The sequence below is a fragment of the Pelobates fuscus genome, chromosome 3 (genome assembly GCF_036172605.1).
Source record: "Pelobates fuscus isolate aPelFus1 chromosome 3, aPelFus1.pri, whole genome shotgun sequence".
NCBI lineage: Eukaryota > Metazoa > Chordata > Amphibia > Anura > Pelobatidae > Pelobates > Pelobates fuscus.
The window spans coordinates 380,205,270-380,227,598 of record NC_086319.1 but is presented as its reverse complement, the minus strand read 5'-3'; the positions used below and the strand labels follow the sequence as shown (position 1 = coordinate 380,227,598).

Below are 22,329 nucleotides of genomic sequence, written 5' to 3'. Positions count from 1 at the left end.
CCAGCTGTATCAGAGTGGAAAGTCTCTCATAACAGGGACTCACAAGAGTCATAAGGCATGGGAGAGTCCCTGTTATGAGAGACTTTCACATCTGATACAGCTATCTATACTGCCGCTAACATTACCTGTTTTTCTCCTATCGTAAACTAATTCTATCTACTATGATATACAGGGTCAAGAGTTATTCGTTAGAGTCTGTATAGACGATATCAGCACCTGCTTTGTACGGCACTGCCGCTCACATTACCCTTGACCATTCTCCAGACGCTATCCCATACGGTTCATTTTAAGACCGTCTCACTTCAGAGATTTCAATTACCGTACAGCCATCTGCGACTGTTGCTTTTCTCTGAATCCAGTTGCTGTTACAACGTTACAGTTCGTTATTAGCGCATTAGTAATTGTCAGATTGGTTATTTTTTTTTCTACCAACCAGACTTTGTGAATAAATACAATTCCTATATTTATGTTTTGTTTGTTCACTTTATGTACATATATTAAAAGTTACGTTTTATTTATTCGTTTCTCTTTAGTGACTTACTTACGCCCTATTACTTTTGTTAGTCCCTGTATAGAGGGACATTCCACTCTTTAGGACACTCTGTGTCTTTATGCTAACTCCTCCCCTGCCCCCCTTCCATGATGTTCACCCCCAACAACACGCCTGATTATTTGCAAACTATAGTGCAGTGTTCTAGCTCAGGTGGTAATAACGTTTGAACATCCAGCTATTAAATGTAACTTCCATGATTCTCCTCTAGCTGTGAGCTTATCTATGAACTTTCTCCTTGTCTGAGTTATATAAAAAAAAAAAAAATAATAAAAAAAAAAAAAAAGACACTCTGGCAAAGGGCCCAGTCAAATAATCAAATAATAAACTAATAAACTAAATCCCCCACACAGCAGAAATCCAAGGTCTCAGGCACAGAGTCTCTGGGACAAAACAGCAAAGTTCATAGACATGCCTACTATTATGATAGAAGGTGAGTGTTTAACATATGATAGTCTAGTAAGAAATCAAAAAATGTTTTAAAAAGATGAGAGCAGTGCATATTCATTTAACGTAAAAAATAAAGAAAGAAAGAAGAAAAAAAAAAACTTTGCGGGTAGATTGAGGTTTGGATTATATTTTGGGTCTCATCTACACCGTGTTATGAAATGTGTTCGTTATATTGAAACATTGTGAGGTTGCTGGAATGTATATACATTTTTCATCAGCCCTGAGAGCAGTCACACATGATCATGAAAGCGCAATATACATGCAAAACACACACACACACACACACACAAAATAACGGTGTAAAAATGAAAGGAGGACACATGATGCTGTTTTGAGTAACCTGCAATGTAGGTCATTTATGGATAATAAGAATAATTGCATATTATAGTTCTCTTCTTGTATTACTGATTCAATACACTTTTGTCAAAACGGTTTTCCAATGAATAAAGTTGGAATTCATGTTCAAAATGTACAAATTAAATACTGCATTAAAAAAAATAAAAACCCCTTGAATTGTAAAACGGGATCATATAGGGTGACCGGAAATTTAAAATAGCAGTGGTCAGATCACTTTCCACAAGGAATGGCTAAAATCTACACAATTTCAACCTCCAGGGCACACTGTTTGCCATTAGAAAGAATGAATTCCTTAAAACAGGAAGTTCCACTATAAATAAATAATGATAAAATACGGACACTCTTAGGAAGGCAAGGGAGGAAAAGGTCTTATGTACTGGCTGTTAACGTCTACAGCTATGAACTGCACGTCTCATTTTTGTCAAGCAAAGCATCTCAGTTTCACATGACCTGGAGAAATACCCGTTAGTCGCCACAGTAATTTCAGTAAAGTCATCTTAGCATATGGTGCCCAGGTGCTCACCAACTAAGGTTCTCAGTCCCATGTGTTCACAGTGGTGTGGTAGTGAAATAATCCACTCCTTTACCCACACTGGTCTCCGTAGTAGTCGTATCACTTCAATGCAGTCAGGCGATAACTCCGTATAACAAAATTTATTATGGGCATTACGCACTCCACATTCCATGTATCCTCTATGTTGTCCTGCCCTCTGGGTGGCTCTTTAGTTTGTGAAACTTTACGCTGTCTTGCTTCTCAAAGAGTTTACCACAATGTTCACAGGAGAAACTGTACTGAACCTCAGCCTGGTGTTTCTTCATATGCCAATTAAGAGATGCCCGCTGCCTGCATTGGAAGCCGCAAACCTCGCACCTCCAGGACGAAATAAAAGTCACGTAAATCTTTAGGCAAAGCACATAATATTGTCTGAAAATCATTATCTAATATTATTGGACTGCCATCAGTGCTTATTAAAGAAGACAAAGGCAAAGCTATGGACATCTCTGATTGGAAGCTTGGATGCTTGATACACACACACGCTGATTTACACATACACTAAGCTAAAGGAATACAGCACTGCTGGCGTTTTCGAACATTCGTCAAGCAGCTCAGGCAGACATCACAGTGCTGCACATTTACAATATACACAGCAGATAATGCACTGCCCCCTATAGACCAAAAGCAGAAGTAAGTACAGTCTCGATCAGACTTGAACACACTGTGAACCATGCTTTTACCATCATGGGCTTCCATCCCCTTAACATATAATGGGCCACCATTTTCTCCCGCTCACCTGTCAAGGTCCCCAATCTTCCACCCAAAGTATCATGAGCTCCAATCTCGTCCCTGTAACATGTCATTGTCTCAATTTCCCCTCCCTACCTTTCCCTCAAAATGTTATAAGCTCCAAACCATGGGTTCAGATCCCTCGCTCTAATGTATCATGCGCCTCAATCTTTTGCTCTAATGTATCATGGGTCCCACACCCCTTCTGTAATGTATCATGGGCTCCAGTCCCTCCTACCACGAGTCATGGTCTCCAAACCACCATCCCCCTAACATATCATGGTCTCAAACCCCTCCCTGCCCCACGTATCATGAACTCCAACGTACCATGAGTTCCTATGCCCCCCGCCCCCATCCCCACCATATTAAGGGTTCCAATGCTCCCGTCTAACAAATCATGGTCTCCAATCTTCCCCTCTGGTGTATCATGGTTTTCAATCCCCCCTCAAAATTTATCATGACCTCCAATCCTCCTCCTCCCCCCCCCCTCAACATACCATGGGCTCCAATCCTCTGCTAGAACGCATTATGGGCTGCAGTCCTCTCTCCACACAGTATCAGACTTTGATCTACACATGTTCTGTAACAGTCACTAATCTTGCACTCTTTCTTTAAATTGATCTGGTCTCTCCACTTACTGTAATGGTGTCTCTCCAGTGTGTGTTCTTCTGTGGACTTCGAGATGACTTTTCCTTTTAAATGACTTACCGCAGGTTTCACAGATAAATTCACGAACACCTAGTTACACACAAAAGTAACAAGTTATAAGAGCAGATATTTTTCTTTCTTCTAACACTCTTACAGGGCGAGTCTAAGCTCCACTACAAGAGCGACAACACTGCACCAACTCTCAGAACTGCAGAAATGTGTAAAATTCACACAGTGATAATGGTATAAAGCTCAAAAGTTGACTTCACACAATGCAGCGGATTCACCTTAGTTGCTGCTGCTGGGCAAGGTAAATATCAATGTATTCTCTTTCTCTCTCTCCAATAGAGCAATGGAATCCTCAATCTCTCCCCACGAACATAACAAAAATGCAAACAGCAACGGAATAAATATAACGGTACCAGCCTCTTCAGTGAAATCAACAATAACCGTTAACCACATCTTAAATCATTAAAAAGTAAACACATTACGGGCAATTGACATGTTTTTCTGTAATCTATGCTAATGTATTGCCTTACTAGGACTACGCTTGTTATCCTACACAAAAAAAAAAAAATGTGCAGCACTTCTTGACCTTATCTGTATACCACTAACTGTATAACTTCTGTCATAAGTCATAAAGTCAATGAGAAAGCTTGTAACCTAACACTGCACGCAAAAATAAAGATTTACAAAAAAAAAAAAAAAGTAAACACATTATCAGCTAGGCACCAACACTGTGTGGTCCTGTCCTCCCTATAGGAGCCACAGAGCTTTGCATCTCATATAAAAAAAAGTTATATTTTACCAAGATCAAATAAAGTTGCCCAGCCACCTTGAATAAATGGGAACTCACTGAACTAGAGACCAGTGCCAGTTTAAGAAAGGAAGGTAAACACTGACTTTTTGTCTATTTTTAATGCCTTATGAGTGAATAAATCTTATGGATTTTGGTACCTTTACATTTATTCCAAGATTTGGTTGATGTTCACATGTTAATAAGTCAGTTCCTCAGAATTAATCTGCCCAATATCAATTTGTCCATGCTGTACTTGTGTGTGTGGTCATCCCATGCATACTACAGACTTGATGTCCTCCTGATAATGCCATACCTGTATGTATGATCATGTGACGGCGGAGGTGATTAGACAGGTAGAATCGCTTTCCACAGCCAGGTTCAGGACACACCTTGGTTTTGCCTTTTCTGTGAACCAGATTCACATGATTCTGAGGAATAGATAGAGCGGAATTGCAGAGCGCTAGTCGTGTTCTCAGTGATCGTAAACATAGAACACAGCAATAAAGGCACTTAAATACTTTGTTACAGACACACACAGCTGGACAGTGCAAGAGAAAAGAGATACACCGGAGAAGGGATGTGAGACATGCAGATTGGTAGTTGTGAAATACAGATAGAGTAGAGAAGTGAGTGAATCAAAGACAGGTCAATGCCTTTAGAAGTGGTTAAAAAACAATGCTTCACCTCTTTAATGCCGAAACGATACAACGGCTCACTGTAAACATGCAATGAGATGGAGGGAGAGGCAGACAGCTCAGTGTTGCAAAATAAGAAATTAACAACAATAACAACTCACAACTGACTATTGACAAGAGACACAGCGAGCAGTAAAACACAGGTAAATGTATAAACAGGAAGCAGAGTAATAATGTGCTCAGTGTGAACTCAGTAAAGGAATCACGAGTACCTGGAAACTGTTAAGTGCTGTATAGACCTGTGTGCAGCCTTCATATGGACAGTGGAACATCTCTAACACTCCATCACCATTCAGGGCCCTGCAACGTCGACTCTTCCTCCTGCAGGAACGAATGCAAAACACATAAATGGCAACAGGACAGCTGCTCTGGGCAAGAACTGCACTGCGTGCATCTTGAAACTTAGACACAGAGAGCTCTCCAAAATGATCTACGGAAATAAAAGTGTATAGTCAGAAAATGTACTGTCTTTAGATTTCAATAGATCCATGTGGCATCAAATAGCGGACACATTGTGGGTTTTTCCCAAGAGATCCATCCGTGGGATCCATTAAAGGGTCACTTCACACACCTGAAGCAGTCGAAGTTCTATGGAGTATAACTGGCTGTCCCTAGACCTAGTTGTCTTTCTATAACCTGCTCTTTGCATAAATTGTGGTGGACCTGTGAGCCACAGTTCTTACTTTCAATCTATCTGTGCATTATACTTACATGTAAAATATAGAATCTTAATACTGCGCCTTCAACATTCCTGCTTTATCTGATTTCACAAATAAAATAGTTTTCAAGGGGGCAGGGCCTGAACGTGTGTTGGGTGAGCTCCGAGCATGTTCCTCAATGTAAGCGATTTAATCCGCTCCCAACACGCCAGTCTGCACTATATGAAGACTTACCAGTCTCTGGGGCCAGCCGCGGTGCTCGCCATCAGTACATCAGGAATGGAGGAGTGAGAGCAGGGAGCGGAGGGGGCCCACCTCGGGCAACAAAAACCTTCACCAGCACGAGTTCCTGATACTACTAGCCCACCTGGGCCAACAGCCAACAGGAGTGAGACAAGTGCATCGTCCACATGTACAGAAGGCTACCCGCACCCAGCGGCCCTACAACACCTGGGTCTTCTGTTATCCCCTATGGGGAAGGACTTGGACTTTTGAGAGCCCCCAGGTCCATGATTTACTGACGCGGGCCAGGATAATGGCCTGGGGCTGGAGAGGTGCCCTAACTTGTATCCTCCAATGTGGCTACCTCCAACGACCTTCACAGGCCTACCACAGTGGGATGACACGTCAGCGAATTGGACTTCACTTCTCCACTTGAGCAATCTGCCAGTTGTTTCTGTGGGGTCCCCTCTGGCGGAGTGGTTGCCATTCTGACCCTCTAGCTTAATTTATCAAATCGTTGTTACATGCTAAACCAAGCAGTTTTCCTTAATTTTGTTTATATATTCTTAGACCATCATATTGTTTTCAGCCTGTAATAAGATGCAGCTGTGATAGTGGGGATCCAGTAGCTACTATACTATGTTTTCCATGTGCCTACTTATGCCTTGCCAACTACGTACCTAACTTTTGTTTATTAAGTGGACACATCTGTGACGAGAGCAATCTCGCCACATTGCATTGGAGAAGCCTGGCTGCCCGCCTGCTGCCTTTGGACTATGGCCCTGGGAGATTGGGCCCTTTAAAAACAGTATTCGGCCATACCAGAGTGTATGTCACTCATTCTGGCCCTTTAAATACAGTGGTGTCATTTGGTACTTGCCCTGTGTGAGCTGTGGTAACCCAGATAGCTATGCCATGGAGCCTATTCGTGTGATTAAAGACTTTGGCTCTATGGCGATTAAACTGTATTTGGTTGGTCTGAGTGCCATTCACCTAATAATGTGCACTCAGACCTGAGCTATCTGGGGATATGTGAAATGTCTGTGTGTTATGTGTAAAATGTGACTTTATGTATTTTAAAGTGTTTTATGTTGTTTTGCAACCATGTGGTTAATGGAGTCTGCCTCTAGTCCTGGATAATTGGATTACTTCTCCAATTATCTCCAGGGCAGAAGGGATGAAACCAGGATGCATTGTGGGGATGTTTTTTTGCCATGCTGCCAGGGGTTTTAAAAGATACTTTACTAACTTTTGAACCCCTGGTCTGATTCATGCCAATTTTTAATATGTTGTTCCCCTGAATGGATTGATTGTGGATATGTGAATGTGATGTATGGTTTTAGAGTTATGAAAGTTGGGTAAAAAGTATGTTTTAACTGTATGTATAATGGGATTATGTGTCACACTAAGGGGAGGGGATGTGTGGGTTGCACCCGTGATACTATTGGTTATTTTATGCCTCCCCCTGGGTGTGGCCTGTATGTGTTCATTTGTAATAAAAACCAGGCTGGGTGTGCCAGCACCTCAGACCACTGCTTGACCCTCAACACGGAGCCTTGTCTCGTTCTTGGGGGGGATTCACTGTATGCTGATAGGGACTGACTGCCAGGAGTGTAAGCCGCTTGGGAGCTTTTCCTGTTCGTCTGCTAGCAGCAATTCGTGAGGTTCCAGTTCGGGAGTTTGGAGTGCTACCTTATTCCCTTGTATGCAGTTCGGGAGTTTGATGTATTCACCTATATCCGAATTCGTGAGTTTTGGTGCTTTTACAGTAGCTGTGCCTTTTTGTGAAAAGGGGATTATCGCCTAAACGGATTTTTACCCTTTTCTGCTGAAACGGTCCGTAACAACATCCATTTAGCTTGAGTTTCATAATTATAACATTATGAAAATGTTGTTGCTTTACCAAATGCCATGCGATTACGGTTGTTGATAGTTGTATACATGCTGTTGTTGCATTATATGCGTGTTTGTCAATCCTTTGCACAATCTAAATAAAGAGTTATAAAAAAATAAAATAAAGTTTTCAAAATGGTCTGTCCCTGCAGGTTTATTTCACATAAGTGATTTTTGGCTCCCTTTGAGAACTGGATTGGTGTGTAATTTGAAATATTTGGCATTTCATAAGAATTGGAGAATGTATGTTTAATCTTCCTTCATTGCAGTCTGTTTAATTTGGAATGTCTCCTGCTTTGTTAGTAGCCTGCTAGACCTTGCAAGAACCTCCTGTGTGTGATTAACATTCAATAAGCAGGAGATGAGACTTTAAGTGAACACACTGTGCTGATTAAAAATGAAACTATTTGGGGGCGGAGCCTAACACCCAGACTGAATAGACGTGCAGACAATAAGCTCCTGGCAAATACTGCACAATATGGGGCAAAAACCCCAGATAACCGTCACAAACTACACCTGTAGGGTACTAAACTTTTATGTGCAACCGACCGGGAACCCGCAAATATATCGGGAGGCCTACTTGCGATCCTGCAGCGGAGAGACGGCCGCTCTCCTCATACCTCCTAAACCCCTCTGGACTGGCGGGGGTTATCCCAGTCTTCACGGTGTGCCTGGAGCAGTCCGCCCGCACCAAATCAGGCAGCAGCGACAAGAAGATGGTGTCCTCCATGCGGCACATCCAAGATGGAGGCCGACAGCGTACCACTCCTACAGACCCCACTCCCACGGCACAAGCCCACCAACGACACCATGCAACGCCTAGACAAAATCTTTCAACACTTCTGGGACACGCTATGGGAGTGGCAGCGGGCGGCACAGAACAACCCACAGATAACGGGTGAGCGGGGCCAGCAGCGGCGGAGGTCGGGGGATACACCCTCGGGCACAACTTTAGACCACCCACCTACCTGCAAAGTCCAGAGCCCACCCGCCAGGGGGAACACCCTGAAGCATCACCCACACCCACGGAGGCTCAGACGCCGCAAGCGGCCGTAAATCACCAGGCCCTCTGTCGCTCCCATACCGGGAGAAAACTCGGGCACAAGAAGCCACAGAGTTTGTAGCAACGAGATGCGGGCCTATGTACAAGCCTGGGGCTGGGGGGACACCGTCACCGCCACCCCCGCGGCAACCTACAAATCCTCAGCTGACAGCTGCTGCTTCCCGAAAAAGGGCATCGGCTGACAGCGACACTCCTTATCAGAACTCCCAGCACCAGAACTATGTGTAATAGTTCCTACCTGATACCCAGCGAGACCGGGACTGTTTAATCTAATTTAGGGAGTAGAACACCATCCATACACAGCTCCAAACTGGGCAGTGCGAGCTATACTGTTTTTAGCGGAAGCAAACTCCTCGCTGTAGAACTTTCACAAGCCTCTCGGACGAAGCACCCAAGCTAACCCTCATGTTTAAACCTAAGCGATATCATAGCCTGGCTACAGATCAGATTGTTTACCTTCTAGCATCTCCCCTTGCATGTTGTCTAGCCATACCACACATGATTCACCTAGCCTGTATACCTGCTAGATAGACCAGACTAGGACTATCATATATGTTAACATATGTTCATAATACTATAAAATTGTGCATATATAATCTATTACTCCAACTGTACTGCAACACCCTAAACCTGCGGATTGCCCTTGGGGTACCGCAGGTCTGTCTGTATTAATTTCATGCACAGCGACAACAAAAAAACAAACAAAAAAAAAACATTTGTTCATTTATTTTTTTAACGCATTAAAAAACAAATGTGTACAAATGTCCCTGCTGCATTAGCCAAAAAGTGACTAACAATTTCAACAATGTTCTAGATCAGTGTTTTTGGCCTAAATTTTGCCATTAGGAGCACAATTTGATACAATTCAGAGTTCGGTGATAAAGTCTCTTAGCGTATTAATATATATGGTTTTGGTGTAAACACACTTTAACAAAAGTAACACATTCCAGAGTAGGGCAAGGGGCAGCAAAAGTCCTGAAAAACACCACTGCAGTAAGCATGTAAACTCAGATCACACCTATTATATGTTGGAGATTAGAATTGGGTCAGATCAATTTCACTGCAAGTTTGGCAAAGCACACATCGAACCTCTTAAAGGGACATCACTTTGAAAGAATGGTCTCATACAAAAGCTTTAGCTAGGGATTAGACAGTTGCCTCATAGTAAGGAACGAAATACTATGCTTGAATACAAGATGGAAAACAAAGAACCAATAAAAAAGATGTTCCTTTTATTTGCATTTTTAGTACCGATAATAAAAAAGTGAGAGGGATCGTGAGAAAATATTGGCCCATTTTACTGCAAGACCCTATTTTAAAAGGAATTTTACCAGAACGACCAAGGTTCATTCACAGAGGAGTAAATTCTACGATTTTGAATAATGAAAGAGGCTTTTTATGGGTGTGGTCAGTGTTTAGCATGCAGGAAATCAGATAATAAAAGAAGGATAAAATATTATGTACATTTTTAGGAGATTTGAAAAACAATATCTGTCGATTTTAAAGGTATAGCTCTACCTATATATTTCATTTATTAGTGCTACACTCAAACTTTTTTGGGGGCAAGTTGCACCTGAGTGTAAAAGCAGCTGTTTTTCCAATTTATTGCATATATTAAAGAATTCATTGCACTTTAAAGGGCTAGTACCTATTCAAATTTTTGCTAGTTGCCTCACTCACCAGGTTAAAAAAAAAAGCAGGTAATATAATTAGTTTTTCATATTTACCCGCTTCTTCTTGCCTATGGTTTCTACAGTCACTTTAGGGTAGGGTTGGAGGGAGAGAAGGAAATGGGGCGCACTGATCTAGCCTCTGAGTGATTCATGCAGAATAGGCTCTGGGTCAGGGTTCTCTTTCCTACTGCTACACAATGATATCTGATGTCCCGTTTCTTTCATTAGTGGAATTGGGAGGCATGCTTAATAACACAATCTGACTGAGTTTATAGTAGGTTTGTAAACTTCAATTCATACTTTCCCAAGGTTTTCTTGCTTTATTTGGCTTGTGTATTTGTTTAAAAGGGTTTGCTTGCTAGTTTCAAAACAAATAGTGGTCGAAGGATGCATGTCCTTTTAAGCATTTTTTCAAACAATCTTTCAAGTTAATTTAGAATGGCCGGTTTATGTACAATAAGTGGAGATATAGTTGCACCATATGGCCACTGTGTCTAAGCCCATCAATGCTCACAAACCACCCCAAAATGTGAGTGTAGGGCCGTACTTGTGTCATTTTTGGCAACTGCATGTGGTGGGTAAATCCAATGCTTGTTCTAATAGTTACACAGTCTGATCCGGCTCCCCTATATTACCCAGTGATTGTATGATAACTGGGCCACCCATCAAGGATTGCATGGGCAATATCAGTGCTTGAATATAGCTAACCGAATAAAAAACATCTAAAGATCTTGTGGAGATTATTAACCTTTAATTGCCCAGGCTAGTGAGATACTTCCTAAACTATGCATATAGGACTACCAAATGGCTAAAGGGAAACTTACTAGCAAGCAAAATAAAGATAACCTTGGAAAACGTATTGTACACAAGTTAAGAGAGTTTTATTACAGGGACAATCTAACTGCCCAATAATATTCATTGTAATCTGTGCATTAAGTTATAGTGTGGCTGTTTGGGTCTTTGTGTTCAATATCGACGGCAAGGTTGAAGGTTTATTAGCCACCTTCTTTATACTGCCAATTCAAAAGCCAATGAATGTGCATGGCGTATACATTAATATTATCCACATCTACTTTTTAAATAAAAATTTAAAAATTAATAAAATATAGGATTCACCCTTACTCGCTCCATCTTGCACTCACTTCTCAGGCTCCTTAGGAACAGCTTGTGTTGAGTTTGTCCCGTATTCCTGGACTTCTGTGGAAAGTGGTTCAGACTGACTTTGAACAAGGTCACCGTCACATTCCCCCTGGCTTTCGGGTTCCATTCTCTGCAGACCATAAAGTGGGTCCTCCTCTGTTTAGACATAGAAATATTAAAGTTCAGCCTTTCACTCATTCTAGTTGAGTATCCAAAAATATAAAATTTCAAAATGTGCCTTTCATAAATGAAACATATACCCTTTGTAATGTAAACTGAAAGTGACAATCTGTAAGGGATCCTTCATGGACCTTAGAGTTGGACTCTCGCACAAGAGGACAGCAGTGATGAAGTGCCAGGAGCTAAAATAAAGCTCCCTGGAAAATAATAGCGGCAGCCACGAGGACAGCTTCAGGCAAGTATAACGACCTTCCACCGCACCTCGCAGTCACCACACCCTATATTTGGCAGTTACAACCCCCCATGTCGGCTTACTGTTAGTGCGCATGGCAAGGATATTCTCCAACTCTCCCATTGCTGTGCTTTCTGGGTAAATTACCTGTTACAGTATCAGCCATGTGCTGCTCCATTTCCGGGTCCATGATCTCAGTCTGAGTATAAGCGGACATTGCCTCAAGTGTTGTGCAGGTTCCCTCCTCCCCAGCACTTCCTCCTGTCACATCCAGCTGGATTCCCTCTGCTGTCAAGGCCTCGTAGCCGGGTCCAGCAATGATGATGACCTGGGAGGGACAACTCGCAGCTACAACTTGTCCTAGGGTCTCTTGGGTCACCCCTTCAAAGAGCTCCTCAGTTACTGGTCCCATGGGGACACACACCACAGTCTCAGATTCATCTGCACACTGAGCCTCATCTCCATTTAAGTTCTCACTGGAGTGAGGGTACAGCGTGTGAACGGTTTGCTCCGTTGAGGAGCAGGTATTGGAAGTGTGCTCTACTAGGGGAGAACCGGTAGAAGAATCATCTGAACTGACTCCATCGTCAAATCCTGTTAGGGGAAAGAATTCACAGATCATTGATTGGCTGCACTTGGCATGAACTCTCCGTGCATTGCAAAAGAAACACCCTACACTTCAAACAGTATCCCCATCATCCATTAGCAATTTACCATCGATCATTTGGTCTCAAAGAGAAACTGTTAGCTGTGTTTTGTGCTTTTATAGAAATAAAAGAGTTTTCATTCTATCCATTCACATCATGTATGTTCTGGCAACGCATGTAATGCTAATTAATTTAATTTAAATGCAACTGTCACCTCAACACTATTTTTAATGTAATGAACCTTTCATCAAGCATTAAAATGAAATAGATGTTTATATATCACTATTAGTATATGACAGGTTGCCTGAGCCATATACATGCACCTTGGGTCAGACAGACAATGCATGTATATGGCTGAATTATCCTATCCTATACTAAAGGTAGGGATGAAGTTTTTTCATTTATTCATTTTTATTGTTTTTAACATATACTTCATTAAAATAAAATATATATTTCCTTTCAATACTTGATGAAAGGATTATTATATTTAAAAAAAAAATAGATTTGAGGTGACAGTTTTCCTTTAATCTCCAAGGTTCCATGTGCGTGGGCACCGCAATATTGATTGGAATGCCTAATTATGCATGCGCTCGCACAATGCTGTCCAGGGAGATAAGTATGTCCAGAGCAACATGAATTGCCAACATCAAGCCCACACTGGGAATTTCTAATGAAGTAAATGTGTTTTTTTATTTTAAATTTACCTCCATTCCACAGCTCACACCAGTAAACGGTTCAATAGTGTTTAAATGGGAGAGGACATTTTCTTTTCATTATATATTTTTGTTGTAGAATATCTGGGTTATACATACAGGTATAGGCGTGTTACACTACATTTTAAGTGCATACAAAAATAAAAGGAAAAGTGTCACACAGACATAACTTGTGTGTGTGTGTATATATATATATATATATATATATATATATATATATATATATATATATCGCATACAATCACTTTATTCCTGTCCAACTCATTTTAATCTAGGGACGTCTGCACTGTGAAATTTGGACTAACTAAGAACTCTGGGTTAAATCGCTGTAGATGGGGGGGTATAAGACTCCAGAGAGAAAAATGTGTATCTTTTGATAATGAGCACCGTGGTGCGTAAGGTGGGCTACATAGAACAGAACAAAATTAGCTCAAAACGATTGTAGTTGGGGGTGGGGCTATCTCTAGCTCCAACAGATTAACAACATTTGGAGCAGTAGGTGGGTGCCTACTCAGGTGGCCGTGTCACTGCTATATGTTTCTGCTTGGGGTAAAATGGCTGGATATTATCCATGTCCGATGATTGAGTAGGAGATTCAGTGGAAGTGGTTGCTTCGAGTATTTGTATGTATGTTATCGGGTACAGGCAAGTTTAATACCTTGAGAAATCGCTCTGCTTCTGAAATCTGAAGAGGTAAATTCGCTTCTCACCATGCTGCACCGACAACTTTCGTCCCGGGCCCCAGCGGTATCTGACGCCTTTATCTCTCAGCATCTTACTGACAGGGCCGGCGCTACCATTAAAGCGAATAAGGCATTCGCCTGGGGCGCCAGCCTCTGGGAGGAAACCCTGCTATAGCCATCTGGGGATGCTGTGCTGGGTGAGCAGCTCCTTAGCCACCCCCCAGCACAGCCATTCAGCTGCTGGGCTCCCTCTGCAGTCGATTACCTGATCGGGCAGTGGGGTTTACTGCAGAGCACGGTGCTTCCTGCAGGCAGGGGAAGCCGGGATGTGACCTGTGAACCCCGGTAGAGGGAGCAGGAAGTAGCCTGTGCTCACAGTGCAGGGCTCTCCTGTTCCCCCAGGAGAAAGAAGAGCAACATCCTGGATTCTGCAGCTTGGACCTCTGCTCATCTTCACAGCACCCAGGTATGGTTAAGTGGGATTGCTTATTGTGTGCATGTTTGTTTATGAGGGAGTGTATTAAATTGTTGTGTTTATGTGTTTACATAAAGTGTGACTTATGTAAAGTGTTGTGAGTTTGTGTTTGAGTGACAATGCGTGTTAGTGAGAGTGTGCAAGTGACTCCGGGTGTGCGAGTGTGCTAGTGAGAGTGTGCAAGTGACTCCGGGTGTGCGAGTGTGCTAGTGAGAGCGAGAGTGTGCAAGTGACTCCGGGTGTGCGAGTGTGCAAGTGACTCCGGGTGTGCGAGTGTGCTAGTGAGAGCGAGAGTGTGCTAGTGAGAGCGAGAGTGTGCTAGTGAGAGCGAGAGTGTGCTAGTGAGAGCGAGAGTGTGCTAGTGAGAGCGAGAGTGTGCTAGTGAGAGCGAGAGTGTGCTAGTGAGAGCGAGAGTGTGCTAGTGAGAGCGAGAGTGTGCTAGTGAGAGCGAGAGTGTGCTAGTGAGAGCGAGAGTGTGCTAGTGAGAGCGAGAGTGTGCTAGTGAGAGCGAGAGTGTGCTAGTGAGAGCGAGAGTGTGCTAGTGAGAGCGAGAGTGTGCTAGTGAGAGCGAGAGTGTGCTAGTGAGAGCGAGAGTGTGCTAGTGAGAGCGAGAGTGTGCTAGTGAGAGCGAGAGTGTGCTAGTGAGAGCGAGAGCGTGCTAGTGAGAGCGAGAGCGTGCTAGTGAGAGCGAGAGCGTGCTAGTGAGAGCGAGAGCGTGCTAGTGAGAGCGAGAGCGTGCTAGTGAGAGCGTGCTAGTGAGAGCGAGAGCGTGCTAGTGAGAGCGAGAGCGTGCTAGTGAGAGCGAGAGCGTGCTAGTGAGAGCGTGCTAGTGAGAGCGAGAGCGTGCTAGTGAGAGCGAGAGCGTGCTAGTGAGAGCGAGAGCGTGCTAGTGAGAGCGAGAGCGTGCTAGTGAGAGCGAGAGCGTGCTAGTGAGAGCGAGAGCGTGCTAGTGAGAGCGAGAGCGTGCTAGTGAGAGCGAGAGCGTGCTAGTGAGAGCGAGAGCGTGCTAGTGAGAGCGAGAGCGTGCTAGTGAGAGCGAGAGCGTGCTAGTGAGAGCGAGAGCGTGCTAGTGAGAGCGAGAGCGTGCTAGTGAGAGCGAGAGCGTGCTAGTGAGAGCGAGAGCGTGCTAGTGAGAGCGAGAGCGTGCTAGTGAGAGCGAGAGCGTGCTAGTGAGAGCGTGCTAGTGAGAGCGAGAGCGTGCTAGTGAGAGCGAGAGCGTGCTAGTGAGAGCGAGAGCGTGCTAGTGAGAGCGAGAGCGTGCTAGTGAGAGCGTGCTAGTGAGAGCGAGAGCGTGCTAGTGAGAGCGTGCTAGTGAGAGCGAGCTAGTGAGAGTGTGTGCGTTAGTGAGAGTGAGTGTGTGCAAGTGAATGTGTGTGTGTGTTAGTGAGAGTGTGCAAGTGAATGTGTGTGTGTGTTAGTGAGAGTGTGCAAGTGAATGTGTGTGTGTGTTAGTGAGAGTGTGCAAGTGAATGTGTGTGTGTGTTAGTGAGAGTGTGAAGTGAATGTGTGTGTGTTAGTGACAGTGTGCAAGTGAATGTGTGTGTGTTAGTGACAGTGTGCAAGTGAATGTGTGTGTGTTAGTGACAGCGTGCAAGTGAATGTGTGTGTGTTAGTGACAGCGTGCAAGTGAATGTGTGTGTGTTAGTGACAGCGTGCAAGTGAATGTGTGTGTGTTAGTGACAGCGTGCAAGTGAATGTGTGTGTGTTAGTGACAGCGTGCAAGTGAATGTGTGTGTGTTAGTGACAGTGTGCAAGTGAATGTGTGTGTGTTAGTGACAGTGTGCAAGTGAATGTGTGTGTTAGTGACAGTGTGCAAGTGAATGTGTGTGTGTTAGTGACAGTGTGCAAGTGAATGTGTGTGTGTTAGTGACAGTGTGCAAGTGAATGTGTGTGTGTTAGTGACAGTGTGCAAGTGAATGTGTGTGTGTTAGTGACAGTGTGCAAGTGAATGTGTGTGTGTTAGTGACAGTGTGCAAGTGAATGTGTGTGTGTTAGTGACAGTGTGCAAGTGAATGTGTGTGTGTTAGTGACAGTGTCCCATGTGTTCCCTATTAAGGGTTAATAATGTATAAGGGTGTATATAAAAAATACCCCTTTCTGTCTCAGTAGAGATTTTTTGCCAGAGGCTCAAGGGGGTCTGCCTTGACGTTGGCAGGTGGGCTCATCCTCTCATGGCCATTGGAGGTAACTAAAAAACCTCCATTTGTTTTACAAATACATTAGGGATTAAGGAGAGAGTGCAGGTAACTTGTTTTTCTTTAGTGAGAGTGTGCAAGTGAATGTCTGTGTGTTAGTGAGAGTGTGCAAGTGAATGTGTGTGTGTTAGTGCGAGTGTGCAAGTGAATGTGTGTGTGTGTGTGTGTGTGTGCGCAAGTGAATCTGTGTGTGTGCTAGTGAGATTGTGCAAGTGAATCTGTGTGTGTGCTAGTGAGAGTGTGCAAGTGAATCTGTGTGTGTGTTAGTGAGATTGTGCAAGTGAATCTGTGTGTGTGCTAGTGAGAGTGTGCAAGTGAATCTGTGTGTGTGCTAGTGAGAGTGTGCAAGTGAATCTGTGTGTGTGTTAGTGAGAGTGTGCAAGTGAATCTGTGTGTGTGCTAGTGAGAGTGTGCAAGTGAATCTGTGTGTGTGCTAGTGAGAGTGTGCAAGTGACTCTGGGGGTGTGTGTTAGGGAGGGTGTGCAAGTGACTGGGTGTGTGTGTTAGGGAGAGTGTGCAAGTGACAATGTGTAGGTCAGTGAGAATGTGTATGCGTTAGAGTGTGTATGCCAGTGAGAGAGTGTGTGTATTAGTGAGATTGTGTAAGTGACACTGCAAAGGTAATTATTGCAATTTTTAAGAAACTTCAGTAATTACCGTTCAGGGTTAACTCCTCTAGTGGCTATGCACGGGGACGTCCAGTCACAAAAATACCACTGCGAGCGCGGCCATTGAGGAGCGAAGGCGGAACCAAGCCAGCACAAAAGACATTTGTGCTGGACCCAGGTAAGTGACAGAAGGGGTTTTAACCCCTGCTGCACCACGAGGGGGGATGCGCTTGACGGAGGGGGAAGCTATAGTGCCAGGATAACAAGTTTATTTTCCTGGCACTATAGTTTCCCTTTACTATCTACTCATTGCGCCTCTTTCCCTAAATGTCTCTTTAGTGTAATTCAGAGCTTAGCGAATAAACCTCTGAGGGAATGTAGTTGCATTCATGAGGGGCCGTCAAAATTTATTGTTGCCTAGGGCGGCAAGAATCCTTGCACCGGCCCTGCTTACTGACCATTAACAAAGAGTGCCTCCAAAGCATTGCAGATCTGGAAAGGTTGTTAAAGAAGGAAAGGTCTGAGCCTTCAAAATGGTGGGTAGGTGAGTCACGACTGCAAGCTTGTATGAGCTGTTTGCTTTGAAACAACTGGGAACTCAGCAACAAGTTCTGTGGATCCCCGGCCGGAGCTTTGGGTGACTTAGGGACCCTGTAGTAGTAGTCAAACTGTATGGCTTTAGCCTTGGAAGGTGAGAGCATAGTGCTGGGTGAGGACATTTTCAAACCTGTCACTTTTAGATAAGAACCAGTTCCTGATAAAGAACTAGCTCAAGACGTTCATGCTCACTTTTCCTACAGCTGGCTTGGTAATACCACGGAAAGTAGACTCACCTTGCTGATTCAGCTTCTTGAGTGGACACTGAAGATCCTGGAAAAAGTGATGCCCAGCCTGGCATTGCCACACTGCAGTGACATACAGGAAATGACTTGTGTCAAGCTCAGACAGACTAGGTTCATGGGAGCAGTGGCTACTGTGATCTTGATACCAGGTTACCAAGCTAATCAGGCTATTCAAACAGCCTCTTTTTCCTACAGAGCAGAGAGACACGATGCCAGGTTCAGTACTGGAAAAGTAAAGATTTTCTCGTAAAATGAGTAATGTCAATGATAAGCACATGCAGGTACTCTATATATATATATATATATATATATATATATATATATATATTTTTTTTTTTTTTATTTTTTTTTGCGGTGTCTGATATTTGCACTGGCAGTTTGTGCCTCATACGGTGTTTTGGTTTTACAATGCCAGCCAATTTTTTATCACTTTGTCTATGTGAATAACCAGCACCTATGTGGTTAAGACTTATGAAGTCAGTCAGTATTTTCCTCTGTGCCTGTCTCTAGAAATGGTTGTGTATCCTATTGTGCCCAAATGTAAAATGCCAGTATATATAGCCCACTGTACCCAGGTGTAGCTCTGCCAGTCTGCAAACCACACTGTGCCTACAAATTTTATCAGTCTGTATGTGCCTCCCTGCCAAGGCACAGAGATGTCAAGTTACAAGTTCCACTGTGCCTGTGAATTGTGTTATTAGCCTCTATGTCCCACTGTGGCCAGGTGCAGTAATGCCAGTCTGTATATCCATGGTGCCCAGGTGTAAATGCCAGTCTGTTTATCCCATTATGCCCAGGTGTAGATAAGCCAGTCTGTGTGTCCCATTGTGCAGGCAGACATACTCTTCTTCTGCTGCTCACTCTCCGGGATATCCTCAATGGGTTTCCTGTAACACACAGAGCACAGTGTGAGCCCTGCTCGCTAAGTTACAGTAAAAGAGAGATCGTGGCATGAAATCAGCCCTATCCTTTGCAGCAACACATAGTGCAAGCCATGCCCTCTGCGTTACGGTAACACACACAGAGGCTGGTGCTAGTCCATGCCCTCTCCGTTACGGTAACACACACACAGGGCAAGCCCAGCCCTCTACTTTACAGTAAGACACAGACAGAGGTGTTAGCTGGGCCCTCTCTGTTAAAGTAACAAAGGGCACGGTACCTTCTTCCTTACAGTAACACACAGAGCAGGTAGGTGGCCGTGTTACAGTAACACACAGAGCAGGTAGGTGGCCATGTTACAGTAACACAGCAGGTGGGTGGCCATGTTACAGTAACACACAGAGCAGGTGGGTGGCCATGTTACAGAGCAGGTAGGTTAGTGGTCACAGAGCAGGTAGGTGTCCCTGTTACGGTGTGCCCGGTCTCACCCATGTTACAGTAACACACACAGCAGGTAGGTGGCCATGTTACAGTAACACACAGAGAGCAGGTAGGTTAAAGAGGGTGTCCCTGTCTCACCCATGTTACAGTAACAGAGGAGGTAGGTCACAGAGCAGGTAGGTGTCCCTGTTAGAGGGTGTCAGTGACCCAGTGCCAGGTCTCCCCCATGTTACAGTGTGTCAGATTGTGCCCGGTCTCCCCTATGTTTCTCCCCCATGTTACAATGTGTCACGGTGTGCCCGGTCTCCCCCATGTTACAGTAACACAGAGAGCAGGTAGGACCCCATGTTATAGTGTGTTAGAGGGTGCCCGGTCTCCCCCATGTTACAGTAACACAGAGAGCAGGTAGGACCCCATGTTACAGTGTGTTAGAGGGTGCCCGGTCTCCCCCATCGGTGTATCAGTGTTAAAGTGTGCCCGGTTTCTCACTCAGTGCCCAGTCTCCCCCATGTTACAGTGTGTTAGAAGGTGCCCGATCTCCCCCATGTTACAGTAACACAGAGAGCAGGTAGGACCCCATGTTACAGTGTGTTAGAGTGTGCCCTGTCTCACCCATGTTTCTCCCCCATGTTACAGTGTGTTAGAGGGTGCCCGGTCTCACCCATGTTACAGTGTGTTAGAGGGTGCCCGGTCTCACCCATGTTACAGTGTGTTAGAGGGTGCCCGGTCTCACCCATGTTACAGTAACAGAGGAGGTAGGTGTCAGTGTCACGGTGTGCCCAGTCTCCACCATGTTACAGAGGGTGTCAGTGACCCAGTGCCCGGTTTCTCCCCCATGTTACAGAGGGTGTCAGTGACCCAGTACCCGGTTTCTCCCCCATGTTACAGTGTGTCAGTGTGCCCTGTCTCACCCATGTTTCTCCCCCATGTTACAGTGTGTTAGAGGGGTGCCCGGTCTCCCCCATGTCACGGTGTATCAGTGTTAAAAAGTGTGCCCGGTTTCCCACTCAGTGCCCGGTCTCCCCCACGTTACGGTGTGTCAGAGTTAGAGGGTGCTCGGTTTCTCCCCCATGTTACAGAGGGTGTCAGTGACCCAGTGCCCGGTTTCTCCCCCATGTTACAGAGGGGGTCAGTGACCCAGTGCCCAGTTTCTCCCCCGTGTCTCTCCCCCATGTCACCCAGTGCCCGGTTTCTCCCCCGTGTTACAGAGGGTGTCAGTGACCCAGTTTCTCACCCGTGTCACTCAGTGCCCGGTTTCTCCCCCGTGTTACAGAGGGTGTCAGTGTTAGAGGGTGCCCGGTTTCTCACCCATGTTACAGAGAGGGTGTCAGTGTCACGGTGTCTCAGTGTGTCACTGTGTGCCCGGTTTCTCACAGTGTGCCTGGTTTCTCCCCCATGTTACCGGGTATCAGTGTGTCACAGTGTGCCCGGTTTCTCCCCCATGTTACCGGGTGTCAGTGTGTCACAGTGTGCCCGGTTTCTCACCCATGTTACCGGGTATCAGTGTGTCACAGTGTGCCCGGTTTCTCACCCATGTTACCGGGTATCAGTGTGTCACAGTGTGCCCGGTTTCTCACCCATGTTACAGAGAGGGTGTCAGTGTCACGGTGTCTCAGTGTGTCACAGTGTGCCCGGTTTCTCACCCATGTTACCGGGTGTCAGTGTTAGAGGGGGCCCGGTTTCTCCCCCGTGTTACCGGGTGTCAGTGTTAAAGGGGGCCCGGTTTCTCCCCCGTGTTACCGGGTGTCAGTGTTAGAGGGGGCCCGGTTTCTCCCCCATGTTACCGGGTGTCAGTGTTAGAGGGGGCCCGGTTTCTCCCCCATGTTACCGGGTGTCGGTGTTAGAGGGGGCCCGGTTTCTCCCTCGTGTTACCGGGTGTCAGTGTTAGAGGGGGCCCGGTTTCTCCCCCGTGTTACCGGGTGTCAGTGTTAGAGGGGGCCCCTTTTTCTCCCCCGTGTTACCGGGTGTCAGTGTTAGAGGGGGCCCGGTTTCTCCCCGTGTTACCGGGTGTCAGTGTTAGAGGGGGCCCGGTTTCTCCCCCGTGTTACCGGGTGTCAGTGTTAGAGGGGGCCCCTTTTTCTCCCCCGTGTTACCGGGTGTCAGTGTTAGAGGGGGCCCCTTTTTCTCCCCCGTGTTACCGGGTGTCGGTGTTAGAGGTTTCTCACCCGTGTCTCTCCAGTCCCAGTAGATGTGCTGCCAGCTTGGCATCGCTCCACAGCTCCCCGTGGCCGCCCTGCTCCCTCCTCAGTACCCAGGCTCCGTGCGCCTCTCCCAGGTACACCCGCCGGCAGTCATACTTCTTCCGGGACTCCAGCCGCCGCCGAGCCCGGTCTGTGTCTGTCAGCCTCGGCCTCCCCCGGACCTTCATCTCCTCCTCCTCCTCCACCGGGGCCGCCATGACTGCCGCCAGTGACGTCACATCGCCGCAACAAGCTTTATTGACAGCGCGCAATGCGAGCACTCAGTGTCCCCCTGGGTACCACTGGCCAACCCTCTCCCTCAGGCTGTGCAGCATGGCTATTGCAGTGCCAGTGTGTGGGGCTAGTCACCATCAGGGGCGGACTGACCGGTCGGGCACTTCGGACATGGTCCGAGGGCCCGGCCGGGAGGGGGGCCCGCCATCAGGGGGCCCGGCCGCCCCTTTAAATGCTGCAGCCGCCTTAGCGCTCTCTTAAGAGCGCTTAGGCGGCTGCAGCTTCTCACCTCCCCTACCCGCAGCGTGGCCGAGCTGCTCTGCGTCCGCGGTGCCGACCGGAGTTATAGGAAGGTGCACACACACTGAGTGTGCACCTTCCTGTCAGTCCGGCCGGGTACAGGAAACAGAAACTCCTGTTCCGCGCGGAACAGGAGTTTCTGTTTCCTGTACCCGGCCGGACTGACAGGAAGGTGCACACTCAGTGTGTGTGCACCTTCCTATCAATCCGGTCGGCACCGCGGACGCAGAGCCTCTCGGCCACGCTACGGGGAGGGGGTAAAAAGAGAGAGGGAGGGAGGGAGGAG

The 22,329-nt window shown here is 45.8% G+C and overlaps 1 protein-coding gene across 2 annotated transcripts; it reads right to left on the bottom strand.

The window, feature by feature from the left end:
• Positions 1-1,496: 1,496 nt before the first annotated feature.
• Positions 1,497-21,746, bottom strand: ZNF653 (zinc finger protein 653). 2 transcript variants are annotated; one of them, XM_063449526.1, is made up of 9 exons: positions 21,495-21,746; positions 18,853-18,896; positions 18,001-18,198; positions 11,994-12,440; positions 11,437-11,590; positions 4,997-5,105; positions 4,403-4,517; positions 3,281-3,380; positions 1,497-2,228 (listed from the first exon to the last, which is right to left on the bottom strand). In XM_063449526.1, exons 1-9 carry the CDS (start codon positions 21,725-21,727, stop codon positions 2,051-2,053), a joined length of 1,578 nt encoding a protein of 525 aa, XP_063305596.1. In that variant the 5' UTR covers positions 21,728-21,746; the 3' UTR covers positions 1,497-2,050. The 2 variants fall into 2 exon arrangements, with proteins under 2 accessions (XP_063305596.1, XP_063305597.1); XM_063449527.1 differs by lacking the exon at positions 18,853-18,896 and having other exon boundaries at positions 21,495-21,637.
• Positions 21,747-22,329: the final 583 nt, after the last annotated feature.